This window comes from Microcaecilia unicolor, chromosome 9 (genome assembly GCF_901765095.1).
Source record: "Microcaecilia unicolor chromosome 9, aMicUni1.1, whole genome shotgun sequence".
Classification (NCBI taxonomy): Eukaryota; Metazoa; Chordata; class Amphibia; order Gymnophiona; family Siphonopidae; genus Microcaecilia; species Microcaecilia unicolor.
Genome location: NC_044039.1, coordinates 150,983,205 through 150,997,391, shown reverse-complemented (window position 1 = coordinate 150,997,391; position 14,187 = coordinate 150,983,205). Strand labels below are relative to the sequence as shown.

At 49.3% G+C, this 14,187-nt stretch overlaps 1 protein-coding gene across 1 annotated transcript in view; it reads left to right on the top strand.

Annotated features, from left to right (window-relative positions):
• Positions 1–14,187, top strand: part of BUB1B (BUB1 mitotic checkpoint serine/threonine kinase B) — a 236,482-nt gene that overhangs the window by 59,046 nt on the left and 163,249 nt on the right. The window contains exon 9 of the mRNA XM_030213704.1: positions 5,785–6,002. Within this exon, the coding sequence (XP_030069564.1) occupies positions 5,785–6,002 (218 nt within the window). The remainder of the gene's footprint in view (positions 1–5,784; positions 6,003–14,187) is intronic.

The window sequence follows — 14,187 nt, the reverse complement described above, 5'->3', positions numbered from 1 at the left end:
GGCTGATTGGCCGGCCCTGGAATCGGGCTTAGCCTATTTGGCAGACTTGCTGTATGATGTCTTGAGAGCCTCAGCTAAAGGCATGGCTCAGACAATCTCTGCGCGGCGGTGGCTTTGGCTGAAGCATTGGTCTGCTGACCACGCCTCTAAATCCCGCCTGGCTAGATTGCCTTTTAAAGGCAAGCTGCTCTTTGGGGTCGAGCTGGACAAAATCGTGACCGATCTCGGCACGTCTAAGGGCAAGAAGTTACCAGAGGTCAGGGCTCGGGCTAGTACTCGCCCCGGTATCTCCAGAGGACGGTTTCAGGAAGCCCGTCGGTACCGCCCGGGCAGGTCGGGCTCTTCTGCCTCCTCTTCCTTCAAGAGGAACTTCTCCCCCAAGCAGCATTCCTTTCGCAGAGACCGCCGTCCCGGAGGTGCTCCCTCCGGTCCTCCCCCAGGGTCTCGTACCCAATGCCGGGGCCTTGGTCCACGCCCCAGTGCAGATTGGAGGACGGCTGTCCTCGTTTCTGGGCAAGTGGACCACAATAACTTCAGACGCTTGGGTGCTGGAAGTCATCAGAGACGGCTACAAGCTAGAGTTCTGCCGACCCTTAAGAGACGGGTTCGTTCTCTCTCCCTGCAAGTCTCCGGTCAAAGCTGTGGCAGTGCAGCAGACCTTGGACAATCTGATCCGCCTGGGTGCGGTCGTTCCGGTGCCAGAAAATCAGCTTGGCAAGGGACGTTACTCCATTTACTTTGTGGTACCAAAGAAAGGAGGTTCTGTACGGCCTATCCTCGACCTCAAAGGGGTCAATCGGGCCTTGAAAGTTCGGCACTTTCGCATGGAGACTCTCCGCTCTGTTATAGCGGCAGTGAAGGCAGGGGAGTACCTGGCATCCTTGGACATCAAGGAAGCGTACTTGCATATTCCCATCTGGCCTCCTCATCAACGCTTCCTGCGTTTTGCAGTACTGGGCCGACACTTCCAGTTCAGAGCCCTCCCGTTCGGGTTGGCTACTGCTCCGCGGACCTTCTCCAAAGTAATGGTGGTCATCGCGGCCTTCCTGAGGAAGGAAGGAGTACAAGTCCATCCTTATCTGGACGACTGGTTGATCCGAGCCCCCTCTTATGCAGAGTGCGGCAAAGCTGTGAACCGGGTGGTTGCTCTTTTGAGCTCCCTGGGATGGATCATCAACTGGGAGAAAAGCCAGCTGCGCCCCACTCAGTCCCTGGAGTATCTGGGAGTTCGATTCGACACCCAAGTGGGCAGAGTGTTCCTGCCAGACAATCGGATTGTCAAGCTTCAGGCTCAGGTGAACCAGTTCCTAGTAGCCTCTCCTCTTCGGGCTTGGGACTATGTGCAGCTGTTGGGCTCTATGACGGCCACGATGGAAGTAGTGCCCTGGGCCAGGGCTCATATGAGACCACTTCAACTCTCTCTGCTGCAGCGCTGGACTCCGGTGTCGGAGGATTATGCTGTGCGCCTTCCCTTGGGCCCAGCAGTGCGCAAGGCGCTGAGCTGGTGGACGCAGATGGACAAGTTGTCTGCAGGAATGCCTCTGGTGACCCCAGAGTGGATTGTCGTCACGACGGACGCTTCCTTGTCGGGCTGGGGAGCCCACTGCTTGGGAAGGACAGCGCAGGGACTCTGGTCTCCTGCAGAGGCAAAGTGGTCTATCAACCTCCTGGAACTCAGAGCCATTCGGTTGGCGCTTTTGGAGTTCATCCCGGTACTGGCGTTGAAACCGGTACGGGTTCTGTCGGACAATGCCACGGCTGTGGCCTATGTCAACCGCCAGGGAGGTACCAAGAGCGCCCCTCTAGCCAAGGAGGCTATGAATCTATGCCAGTGGGCGGAAGCGAACCTGGAGCAGCTTTCAGCGGCCCACATTGCCGGAGTCATGAATGTCAAGGCGGACTTTCTCAGTCGCCATACCTTGGAGCCCGGAGAGTGGCAGCTATCTGCTCAGGCGTTCTTGGACATCACGAAGCGCTGGGGCCAGCCGAGCCTAGATCTGATGGCGTCATCGGCCAATTGCCAAGTGCCGCGCTTCTTCAGCAGAGGACGGGACTAGAGAGTTGCATGGGGACAGAAATCCAACCCATCCCCGCCCGTCCCTGCTGGAATCTTACCCGTCCCCACCCATCCCCGCTGGAATCTTACCCGTCCCCACCCATCCCCGCAAAAATTAAAACCATTCCAACCCGTCCCCACCCGTCCCCGCAAGAATTTAACCCATCCCCACCCATCCCCGTAAGAATTTAATAGTACATAAAAGAAAGTTCCAGTCAGCTCCCTTTCTGGATTTGAGCCACAGCACTGTAGGCAAGGAAGGAATAGAAGTTGGAACTTGGAACACTCTGGTGCGCACATGTAAGATTTGTCTCTGATTCACTGGCAGTGTGTGCTGAGGATGAGTCCATTCACGCCACATGCACGCGCCAGTAGGTCAGGTGACATCTGATTCTCGTGCCTGTGTCAGAGCTGAGGTCTGTGCACCAGCCTGGGAGCAAGGAGGATTAACAGTAACATAGTAAGTGACAGCAAATAGACCTGAACGGTCCATCCACTCTGCCCAATAGTCACACTCATGATCAATTCATCATTAAATCAACGAGTGTGATATTATATACTTGATTATGGTCTTTCTTTCGTGTTTCTGGAACAAAGACCACAGGAGTCTATCTGGCCCCATCCTTATGTTCCAACTGCTGGAGTTGCCATCGAAGCCCACTCCAGCCTATTCATGTTCTCATTTGTGGGACACAGACCGTAAAAGTCTGTCCAGCACTGTCCTTATGTTCCAGCCACTGAAGTTGCTGTCTAAGCCCTTTCCAGCCCATCCTACACCAGATTGCCATGAAAGAGACACAGACCATACAAGTCTGCCAGGTATCAGCTCTAGTTCATCACAGCCAGAGTCGCCATCTAAGTGTCACTTGACATATCCACACACATGCAGCCATTTAAGGTTAGCTTTTATATAACTTCCATTTTCTAATTAGAGATCCTCTGTGTTCATCCCACGCCTTTTTGAATTCCGTCATCATTTGTGACTCTACCACCTCCTTAATGGAAGACTTTCCAAATTTATGCTGTTAAAGCAAGGAAGAAGAGGAGGAAGAGACAGCACTCAAATAAATTGGTATTCGGTAGATGAGAGGCTGGTGCAGGTGCAGCTTACACTTCCACGAGAAGCCCACAGAACTGGTTCCATCCCCGCGGGAACCCCGCAGGAACTGCCTCCGTCCCCGCGGGAACCCCGCAGAACTGCTTCCATCCCCGCGGGAACCCCGCAGGAACTGCCTCCGTCCCCACGGGAATCCCGCGGGTTCCGCGGGATTCCCGCGGGGACGGAAGCCGTGCAGCTCTCTAGACGGGACCCTCGATCCCTGGGAGTAGATGCTCTTCTCCAACAGTGGCCGACACAAGAGCTTCTCTATGTGTTCCCGCCCTGGCCCATGTTGGGCAGGGTGCTAGACCGGGTGGCAAAGCATCCCGGCAGGGTAATCCTGGTGGGTCCGGATTGGCCCAGACGTCCCTGGTATGCGGACTTGATCAGGCTCTCAGTCGACGATCCTCTGCGACTGCCAGTGGAGCAGGGCCTGTTGCATCAGGGTCCCGTGGTGATGGAGGATCCCTCCCCCTTTGGTCTTACGGCCTGGCTATTGAGCGGCAGCGTCTGAGGAAGAAGGGCTTCTCAGACAAGGTCATCGCCACTATGCTGAGAGCGAGGAAGCGCTCTACTTCTACTGCTTACGCCAGGGTTTGGCGTATCTTTGCAGCGTGGTGTGAAGCAGGCTCACTTTCTCCCTTCACTGCTCCAATTTCTTCAGTGTTGGCGTTCCTGCAAGAAGGTCTAGAGAAAGGCCTGTCGCTCAGTTCCCTTAAAGTCCAGGTAGCGGCTCTGGCTTGCTTCAGGGGCCGCCTGAAGGGTGTTTCCCTGGCTTCGCAGCTAGATGTGGTGCGCTTTCTCAAGGGAGTTAATCACCTGCGCCCTCCTCTGCACTCAGTGGTGCCTGCGTGGAATCTCAACCTGGTGCTAAGAGCATTGCAGAAGCCGCCTTTTGAACCCTTGTCGAGGGCATCTCTGAAAGACCTGACGTTGAAAGCAGTCTTTTTGGTGGCTATCACTTCAGCCAGAAGAGTTTCCGAGCTCCAGGCGCTCTCTTGTCGAGAGCCTTTTCTGCAGTTCACTGAGGCAGGAGTGACTATTCGCACAGTGCCTTCCTTCCTGCCCAAGATTGTTTCTCGATTCCATGTGAATCAGCAGCTCTGTCTCCCTTCCTTTCGTAGGGAGGACTACCCAGAGGAGTACTCTGCTCTTAAATATCTGGATGTGAGACGAGTCATCATCAGATACTTGGAAGTGACCAATGATTTCCGGAAGTCAGATCATCTGTTTGTCCTGTGTGCAGGTCCTCGTAAGGGTCTGCAGGCTGCTAAGCCTACAGTGGCAAGATGGGTCAAGGAAGCCATTGCAGCGGCTTATGTGGCCGCGGGGAAGGTGCCGCCTATCCAGCTGAAGGCTCACTCCACAAGAGCTCAGGCGGCCTCGATGGCAGAGGCCGGATCCGTCTCCTTGGAAGAGATATGCAAGGCGGCAACTTGGGCTTCGGCTCATACATTCTCCAAGCATTACCGTTTGACTGTGGCTGCACGGGCGGAGGCCCGGTTTGGAGCTTCAGTGTTGAGGTCAGGGATTTCAATGTCCCGCCCTGGGTGAGTACTGCTTCGGTACATCCCACCAGTCTATGGATTGATCAGCTTGATGATATGGAAGGTAAAATTATGTATAATCATACCTGATAATTTTCTTTCCATTAATCATAGCTGATCATTCCATAGCCCCTCCCAGATATCTGTACTGTTTTTATTCTGGTTGCATTTCAGGTTCAAGTTTAGTCTTCAGTTACTTCAGAAAGACTTCGTGTTCAAGTTTTTTCACTTGGATTCTTCAAGAGTTAAGACGAGTTTGTGTTGCAGTGAGCTGCTGCATTCCTCTCCCCTCCGTTTTACGGGGCTGGATTGAGACTTAAAATTCTGCCGGCACTCCCTCCCGCTTCGTGCGGCTGTAGGGCAGCTTTGTACCCTTCCCGCTTCGGCGGTGTTAGGGTCAGTCAGCTCCTCCCGTGGTTGCGGTTGCAGGATAAGCCAGATCCCCCCGCATCGGCGGGTGTGGTGTCCCTCCCCCGCTCCGCGGGGATGAGCTGGACGGATTCCCCTCCCCCACTTGTGTGGGGATGAGCTGGGTTAATTCCCCTCCCCCGTTTCGGCGGTGGTGAGCTGGGCAGAGTGTCCCTTCGTGGGTGTAATTCTCTAAGTGCTGAGTCCTGCGGATGGAGCTTTGATATCGACATACTGAGGAGTTTCCGGCAGCACATGACCACATATAGGGAGGCAAAAGTTTGCTCTCTATCTCCACCTGCTGGTAGATGGACACAACCCACCAGTCTATGGATTGATCAGCTATGATTAATGGAAAGAAAATTATCAGGTATGATTATACATAATTTTACCATATTTGACTTCCTGTGTATAGTTACTTCAAGGTTGATATCAAAACTGATCATATTATGATCACTGTTATCAAGCGGCCCCAGTACCATAACGTCCCTCACAAGATTATGCGCTCCACTAAGGATCAAGTCTAGAATTTTTCTTTCTCTCGTTGGCTCCTGCACCAGCTGCTCCATAAAGCTGTTCAATAAAAAAAGAAAATTATATATTTTGTGTTTGTTGCAGTACTAGAATGTCTTAAGATTTTGGGTCTAGGGAACTGTTTGGTTTTTCTTTTTCAGAACTCCGTGCAAAATTAATCCCACAATAAATGGTGTTCTAAGTGCACGGAAGCCAGGAAAAGAGGAGGATCCTTTGCAGAGAATCCAAAGCCATCCTGAAGAGAAGGAGCAGAAACTGATGTACTGTAAAGACAAGGTGTGCGCTGGTGTGGAAGAGTTCTCCTTTGAGGAGATTCGGGCAGAAGTCTACCTTAAAAAAATGAGGAAGAAAAGAGAAGGTAATGTCAGAAACTCATTTGAAAAATTTATTCAAACTGCTCCTCTTCAAGGGAGTTCCTGGTAGCAGCTGTCCTGGCACTGTTTTGCCTGATGATATAGACTGTTTAACATTTAATTTAAGATGTTATACCAGATAAACTTTGTGCACTAAACATTGGATAAGCTTTTAAAGCTGATTTGAGAGGCAAGGGGGAACAAATGTAGAATCAAGAAGGCTAAGAAATGTATGTGGAAACCACCATAAAAAGAGAACAGATTTTGAAATGGTCTTTCCTTAGCATCTTTACCAGAACGGTAGGGTTCTGTTGACCAGCAGATAGACAGAAATAAAATAGTTATCTGTGACTTGTCCCTTAAGGGCACCTTGTAACCTCAGATACTCAGAATTTCTCAGTCTCCATTGGATGTTGTTGGTACACCTTGCAGACCCTGTGCTGGACAGGCCAGATAGGCTCTTAAACACGTTGGTATTGATGAAATAAAGCTCAGCATTATCTCAGTGAAAAGAGATGAATAGAAGGCAAGCAAGGAGTCCAAGTTCATTTCATCTCACTTTTATTCTTGAGGATTCTTTTTCTTGTGGTGGTTGTGTCTTTCAAAGATGAAAAACCTAGCTGATGTTTACAGAATTGAAATGACAACTATTAATGCTGACAGATGCTGTATTTATAGAATTGCTCTAAGTGGCAGCTGAGATTCTGCAATAGAAGTGCAAAGGGCCATATCAGATGAAGTCTTAGCATTGTTGCTCTCCACAGCAACTGAAGCACAGTAATGATGAGCACAAATGGACTGTTTCATGCAAAGTCTCTTCGCAGAAGCTAACTCTCTAGCAGCATTACTATCAACAATAGCTTTGCATGGAACCTGAGCTATGGAGTCAGTGGACACAGAGCAGCTGGAATGGCTGCTGAGGTTTGCAGTACTTTGTTGCAGATACCTAACTGCAGATATGTCAGGTCAGTCTCTGGAATTGGCAGCCAGCAAAGCTCAGTGTCACGAAATGCTTAGCCACCCACCTGGGGCTACCCCATGGCCACTTAGAGGGTCTGTCTCTAGCACAACTCAGGTCCGCCTGCACATGCCGTTTGTGCTCTACATGAGCACCTTCCTCTCACCAACTGGGTCCCAACCGCCTCTGGGCGAGTTTCCTACTCTCAAATTAACCCCAGTGATTTCTAGGTTACTGGGGCCACACAGACCCAACACACAAACCACCAGGATTCTTATTCCTGACAAGCAGAGGCAATAAACTAAAAATGTTTATTGCCATGAAGAATTAGAACAATGAACAGAAAAGATGCAATCAGCAAAACAATAACAGGTAACTGAAATATGGATAAATTATAACACTATCTAAGCATTTGTTTACTATCTATATAGTACCTGGGGAGTTCAGGACATATAGCTTTTCCTACATAAGTACGCAGCTATGGAATGCACTTACACTTGATGTGAAAAAAATGCGCGACTTAACCAACTTTCTGAAATCACTGAAGACCTGCCTCTTCAACAAGGCATACTGCAACGACCCATCATATGAACTTTAACGCAATACTACTTTCTCTTATCCCGAATTGTGATCTCTTTATACTTTGTTTGATTAATCTACAATGTCACTCATGATCTTTATGTAACACCACTTGTATCTCTCACTCTGGAATGGCGATTGCCATGATGGAACAATGTAAGCCACATTGAGCCTGCAAATAGGTGGGAAAATGTGGGATACAAATGCAGCAAATAAATAGCTGCTCATAGGTTGTCAAATATAACTGTTCACAGGGCCTCAGCAAAGAGATCTTTCTCTCTTATCCCTGACTAAGATTGGAGAAAAAGCCAGTACATCCTGGCTGAATTTGAGCTCCTGGGCCAATCAGAGCCCAGAACAGCAAATTTTAAAAGTAGCTGTCCACATCACTGCAGCTTTTATTTTGGGCACTTCTGAGGTATGGCCTTCAGATTCTACATATTTTACTGCCTGTTAAATAAAAATTCAGATGGGACTAAAAATAGAGTTCTCAGTTTTTTGTTGTTGGTTTTTTTTGTGGTTACAAGAATGCTTTTACAACCTTTAGCAAGTGCTCACACTCCTTGTAAAAATAGGGACTTTCGGTTCTTGGTCAGCTAGAAACCCCTAGATCAACTGGAAGCCCCATCCTTAGCCTTCACATGTATTTTTAACCTATCTAGTTTGGATAGCTTCAAAGTTAATCTCTTTGAATCAACCTCTATATGGCTGAGGTTTTTTTTTCAAGAGGCTAAAACCTGATTGAGCTATAACACAGTCACAGGAGGACCCTTCAGTTCCAGAGTTTATGCCTGGAATTCCAAGTTTCAAGTTTTTCTTACTTAATATACTGCCCATGAGAAAACAGTATACAATTCATAAATAACTGGAAAGACACAGGAAGAGAACTATAATATGCAAAAAAGAAAAGAAAGACACAGGAAAAGAACTACAATATGCAAAAGAAAAGAAAGTCACACTGCTGTAGGTCAGCCCCACCCCCCACCATCACCATCAGTCCTCAACCAGACACCAATGTCCGAAAAGCTTGGCAAAACACGTGAGTCTTGAGTTTAGCCTTAGTCGTTCAGTGACTATTAGGCAGAGATCCAATGGGAAGGCATTCCAGAGAGTGGGACCTTGCACACTAAATATTTTCTTCCTTATAGTGGAAGAATGGATGGCAGGAATGGAAGGAACCTGAAGAAATTGACCTTAAGAAGAATGAAGTGTCTGTGAGGGATGGTATGGTTGCAGAAAATGAGATAAAGCAGAAATGCAGAAGAAATAGTCTTAAAGAGTAGAAGCAACATATGCTCAAAATGGCTTGCTTAAGAATGTAAGCATTGTGATCCTGGGACAGACTGAAGGTCCATCAAGCCCAGCATCCTGTTTCTAACAGTGTGTTATGGCGGGAAATGTGAGCCCTTGTGCCCCGACTGAGCACGACGAAGAAGGAGTGACACTGCACACGGTCAGGCAGCCAGACAACCCCTAGCTTCACCTGGGAAGCGACCGCCGTTCCCTGAGAGTTGAGCCCTCAGGTGCGGGCAGTCACCAGGACTTCTGGAACCGGCAGGGTTGCACAGCCACCGACCCAACAGGCGAGAGTAAACACAGTCCAGGAACAAAGGGGTCAGCAGTGCAGCGAGTAATCAGGAAACAGTCCGAGGTCTGGGCAGGCAGCAACACAACGCAAAGTCAAGAAACAATCCAAGGTCTGGTACACAGGAAACACTGGAACAAGATAGCCGTCCAGGAACACGGGACAAGAACCACGACCTCTTTGCAGCAGAAGCCGAAGCATGGAAGGACTGGAAGCAGGGCTTTAAATAGTACAGGAATTAGGCTCAACCATGTGCAGCTGTTCCAAGATGGCTGCCCCCATCAGAGGAGATGCTGAACGCCCAAATATGGGCTTCCTTCCTGAAGCAGCTCAGCTCCAAGATGGCCACCACCACCTGAGACGCCCATTACCAAGATGGCCGCCCTAACCTGGAGATACCTACATCCAAGATGGCCACCACATCCTCAAATGCCCATACCCTGCGCAAGCAGACTGCACCTCTGGAGGAGTGTAGCAGAACGTAACACAGTGGCCAATCCAGATTACAAGTACCTAGCAAGATCCCAGAACAGAACAATACATTTTATGCTGCTTATCCTAGAAATAAGCAGTGGATTTTTCCCAAGTCCATCTTAATAATGGCTTATGGACTTTTAAGAAGTTATCCAAACCTTTTTTTTTTTTTTTTTTTTTTTTTTTTAAATCCCGCTAAGCTAACTGCTTTTAACACAGTCTCTGGCATCGAATTGCAATTACTGCTGTAAGTAAATCAAGGCTGCATTCTACACCACCTGTAGGTGTTTCTACTGTCACTGGGTAACTCCATTCAGTAAAACATTACAGTAATCCAAGGTAGAAATTACCAAAGCATGCATAAGCATTCAAAGGAAAGAAACATTAAATAACTGATGACTTGAATAAAGTTTCCTCAGCTTAAAGGAACAACTCCTAACAATTTGAGAAATATAGTGGCTGAGAGACAACAAGTTATCTATATTCACCCCCAGAAACTGTACCTTGTCAACCTGTGGTAAAATACAATCCACTATTTGTAAAGACTGAGATGATGGAATGGTCGTAGAAGATCCAAAAAATGCAGTATTACATTTATCTGTGTTCAGCTTGAGACCATGGGATACTATCCAATGATTCATCTGATCCAGCTTCTGATTCAAAAGATTGACTGTGTAATCTGGACTAAATGTGTACATCTTCAAGTGTACTTCAGGATTCTCCGAGGACAAGCAGGCTGCTTGTTCTCACGATTGGGTGACGTCCACGGCAGCCCCAGGATCGGAAGATCTTCCTAGCAACAGAAGTTTGCTAGCTCTCGCGTGAATCGCGCATGCGCGAACCTGCTCTCCAGTCTCTCTTTTTCCGCGGTTCAGAACAGCCATGTATCGTTCGTTCTCTGCCCCAGAGAGGCCGCTGCGTTCTTCGCCGCGTTTTTCGCCTTTTTGGCTGTTTTCTTCTTACTATTGTGTGTTTCTTTCAAAAAAAAAAAAAAAGAGTTTTCGTTTGTTTCCGTTTACTTTTGTAGAAGTTTCCCGTAAGTTTCCTTTCTTTGGTGTGAGCGGCTTTTTTCGCCGCCCGTACGGGTCTTTTTCCTTTTTTTGGTGCCCTTTTTTTGGCATCATCGCATTTGACCTCGCCAGCGCGAATTTTCCGCCCATGTCATCGAAGCCTGCCAGTGGCTTCAAGAAGTGCACGCGGTGCAGCCGGACGATCTTGCTCACTGATAGGTACGTTTCGTGTCTCTAGTGTCTCGGGGCTGGTCATCGCCCTAACGCCTGTACTTTTTTTAAAATCTTAATTCTTTATTCAATTTAAACATATTATACAAGAAAAACATCTTGATGGAAAAGCATCATAAAAATAAGGATAATCATATTACAGAAAATATAAATCCTTTAAATAGGCAATGATACTCAAGTCCATAATTTAGGATCCAAGATTTAGGAATTCAAGGAGTAAATCATGTAAAAATACAAAAGGAAAAATATATAACTAACGAATCACATTATTCTTACTAAGTGGAGTTAATATAATTATAGTTTAACGCTCATCCCTAGTCAACGATGCTATCAGGGCTGTCAGATGTGAAGGTTCTGTAAAGACATATTTCTTCTCAACAAGTCTTATTATGCACTTGCAGGGGTATCTTAAAAAAAAGGTGCCCCCCAAGCGCAGTACTTCAGACTTAAGGAGCAAAAATTGTTTCCTTCGTCTACGAGTCTCCTTGGAGACATCAGGAAATAATAAAACTTTAAAACCCAAAAAGGGTTTATCTTTATTTCGGAAAAATAGACGAAAGATCCAACCTTTATCGGGTAATAATGCAGTGGTTGCGACCAAAGTCGCCGCCACTGCTAATTCTGTGTCAGAAGTCTCAAGCAAACGGGATACATCTAATGGGTTTTCCAAATTTTGATTTGGTTCCTTTCCTGGTATATAATATGCTAACGCCTGTACTTTGTGCCTCCAGCTCAAGAAGAGGACTCAGGCGGCGAGATTGGCTCAGTGGAACGTTCTGTTCGGAGTCTCGTCCGGTCCTTCAATGTCGGTGGAGCCAGCGGTACCGAAGTCATCGCCGGTATCGATGTCGGCATCGGAGGGTGCATCGACGTCCGGAGCGCAGGTGATGGCTGTCCAGAGATCCCATGCTGGTAGCAGTGAGCCAACGAGTGGATCTCCACCCGTCTCGAGGGCTCCTGCGGTACAGACCCCCCGGGACCGACCACCTTCGGACCCGGCCCCGAGGAGACGTCTGGATTCCACGTCGTCCTCTTCGGTACCAGGAGATATCACTGGCGTGCTTCGAGCGAAGGCGAAGAAGCATGGCCATCAGTCACCTTCCCGTCACGGTATCGAGAGCTCCGGGTCACCGAGGGATTCGCTACCCACGAAGCGTCAACACCGGGAGGACCGCTCACCCTCCATTCAGGAGGTGTCAATGCGCTCTGCTCCGGACAACCCGGTACCGCCTCTGCGCCCCAGACAGGTTCTGCCTTCGTTGCCGGTACCGGCCCCACTGCCTTGCTCGACAGCCACTCTGGATGAGCGCCTCGAGGCCATTCTTCCAGGGATCCTGGAAAGGCTGCTGCTTTCATCTGCTCCGGTACCGTCAGTGCCTGTGCTGCCGGTACCATTGAGAGATGCGGCGGTTGGCTCTCCGCCCGTGGTGAGGACAGCGACGCCAGTACTGCTTGCAGCATCGGCCTCCGCTGCCACCCAGGTTGACTCCCCGTTGATGTCGCCGGTGGTGTGGGAGTCTTCTTCTCGGCACCGCCATTGAGGACTTAGTTCCTCGGCGTCGAGATGGGCTTGGCTTCGGACTGAGGTTTGTGAACTGGTGTCCGATACCAAGGGTGAGGCCTCGTGGGGAGAAGAGGAAGACCCAAGATATTTCTCTGACGAGGAGTCTTGTGGTCTTCCTTCTGATCCCACTCCTTCGCCAGAGAGAAAGCTTTCTCCCCCGGAGAGTCTTTCTCGTCATTTGTCTGGGAAATGTCTACGGCCATTCCCTTCCCAGTGGTTACTGAGGATGAGCCCAGGGCTGAGATGTTCGAGGTCCTGGACTATCCTTCGCCACCTAAGGAGTCGCCCACTGTTCCCCTTCATATTGTCCTGAAACAGACATTGATGGCGAACTGGACAAAACCATTAAGTAACCTCACGATTCCCAAAAAGATTGAGTCCCAGTATCGGATCCATGGGGACCCGGAGTTGATGAAGACCCAGTTGCCTCATGACTCTGGAGTTGTGGATCTGGCTCTCAAGAAAGTCAAGAGTACTAGGGATTACGCCTCGGCGCCCCCGGGGCGGGAGTCTAGGACTCTGGACTCTTTTGGGAGGAAGGCCTACCATTTTGCTATGCTCGTGTCCAAGATCCAATTCTACCAGCTCTACACGAGCATCCACATGCGGAACAATGTGCGGCAGCTGACGGACTTGGTCGATAAGCTCCCGTCGGAGCAGGCCAAGCCTTTTCAGGAGGTGGTCAGGCAGTTGAAGGCGTGTCACAAATTCCTGTCCAAGGGTGTTTATGACACTTTTGATGTTGCGTCCAGGGCCGCTGCTCAAGTTATAGTGATGCGCAAACTCTCATGGCTGCGTGCCTCTGACCTGGAGAATAGAGTCCAGCAGCGGATTGCGGATGCTCCTTGCCGGGGGAATAACATTTTTGGTGAGCGGGTCGAACAGGTGGTAGAACAGCTCCACCAGCGGGACACTGCATTCGACAAGTTCTCCCACCGGACGCCTTCTGCATCTACCTCTTCAGGTAGATGTTTTTATGGGGGAAGGAGGAATGTTCCCTATGCTTCTAATAGGCGTAGGTACAATCCACCTTCTCGCCAGCCTGCTCAGGCCAAGCCCTAGCGCACTCGTTTCCGTCAACAGCATGCGCCTCCTCAGGCCCCTGCAGCTCCCCAGCAAAAGCAAGGGACGGGCTTTTAACTGGCTCCAGGCGAGCATAGCCGAGATCAAAGTGTCTGTGCCGGACGATCTGCCGGTCGGGGGGAGGTTAAAGTTTTTTCACCAAAGGTGGCCTCTTGTGACCTCCGACCGGTGGGTTCTTCAAATAGTCCGGCTAGGATACGCCCTCAATTTGATTTCAACACCTCCAAATTGCCCTCCGGGAGCTCAGTCTTTCAGCTTCCAGCACAAGCAGGTACTTGCAGAGGAACTCTCCGCCCTTCTCAGCGCTGATGCGGTCGAGCCCGTGCCACCGGGGCAGGAAGGGCTGAGATTCTATTCCAGATACTTTCTTGTGGAAAAGAAAACTAGGGATGCGTCTCATCCTAGACCTAAGGGCCCTGAACAAATATCTGGTCCAAGAAAGGTTCAGGATGCTTTCCCTGGGCACCCTTCTTCCCATGATTCAGAAAAACGATTGGCTATGTTCTCTGGACTTAAAGGATACTTATACTCATATTCCGATACTACCAGCTCACAGGCAGTATCTTCGATTCCGTCTTGGAACACGGCATTTCCAGTACTGTGTGCTACCCTTTGGTCTCGCCTCTGCGCCCAGAGTGTTCACAAAATGCCTGGCAGTAGTGGCGGCGTCGATACGCAGACTGGGAGTGCATGTGTTCCCTTATCT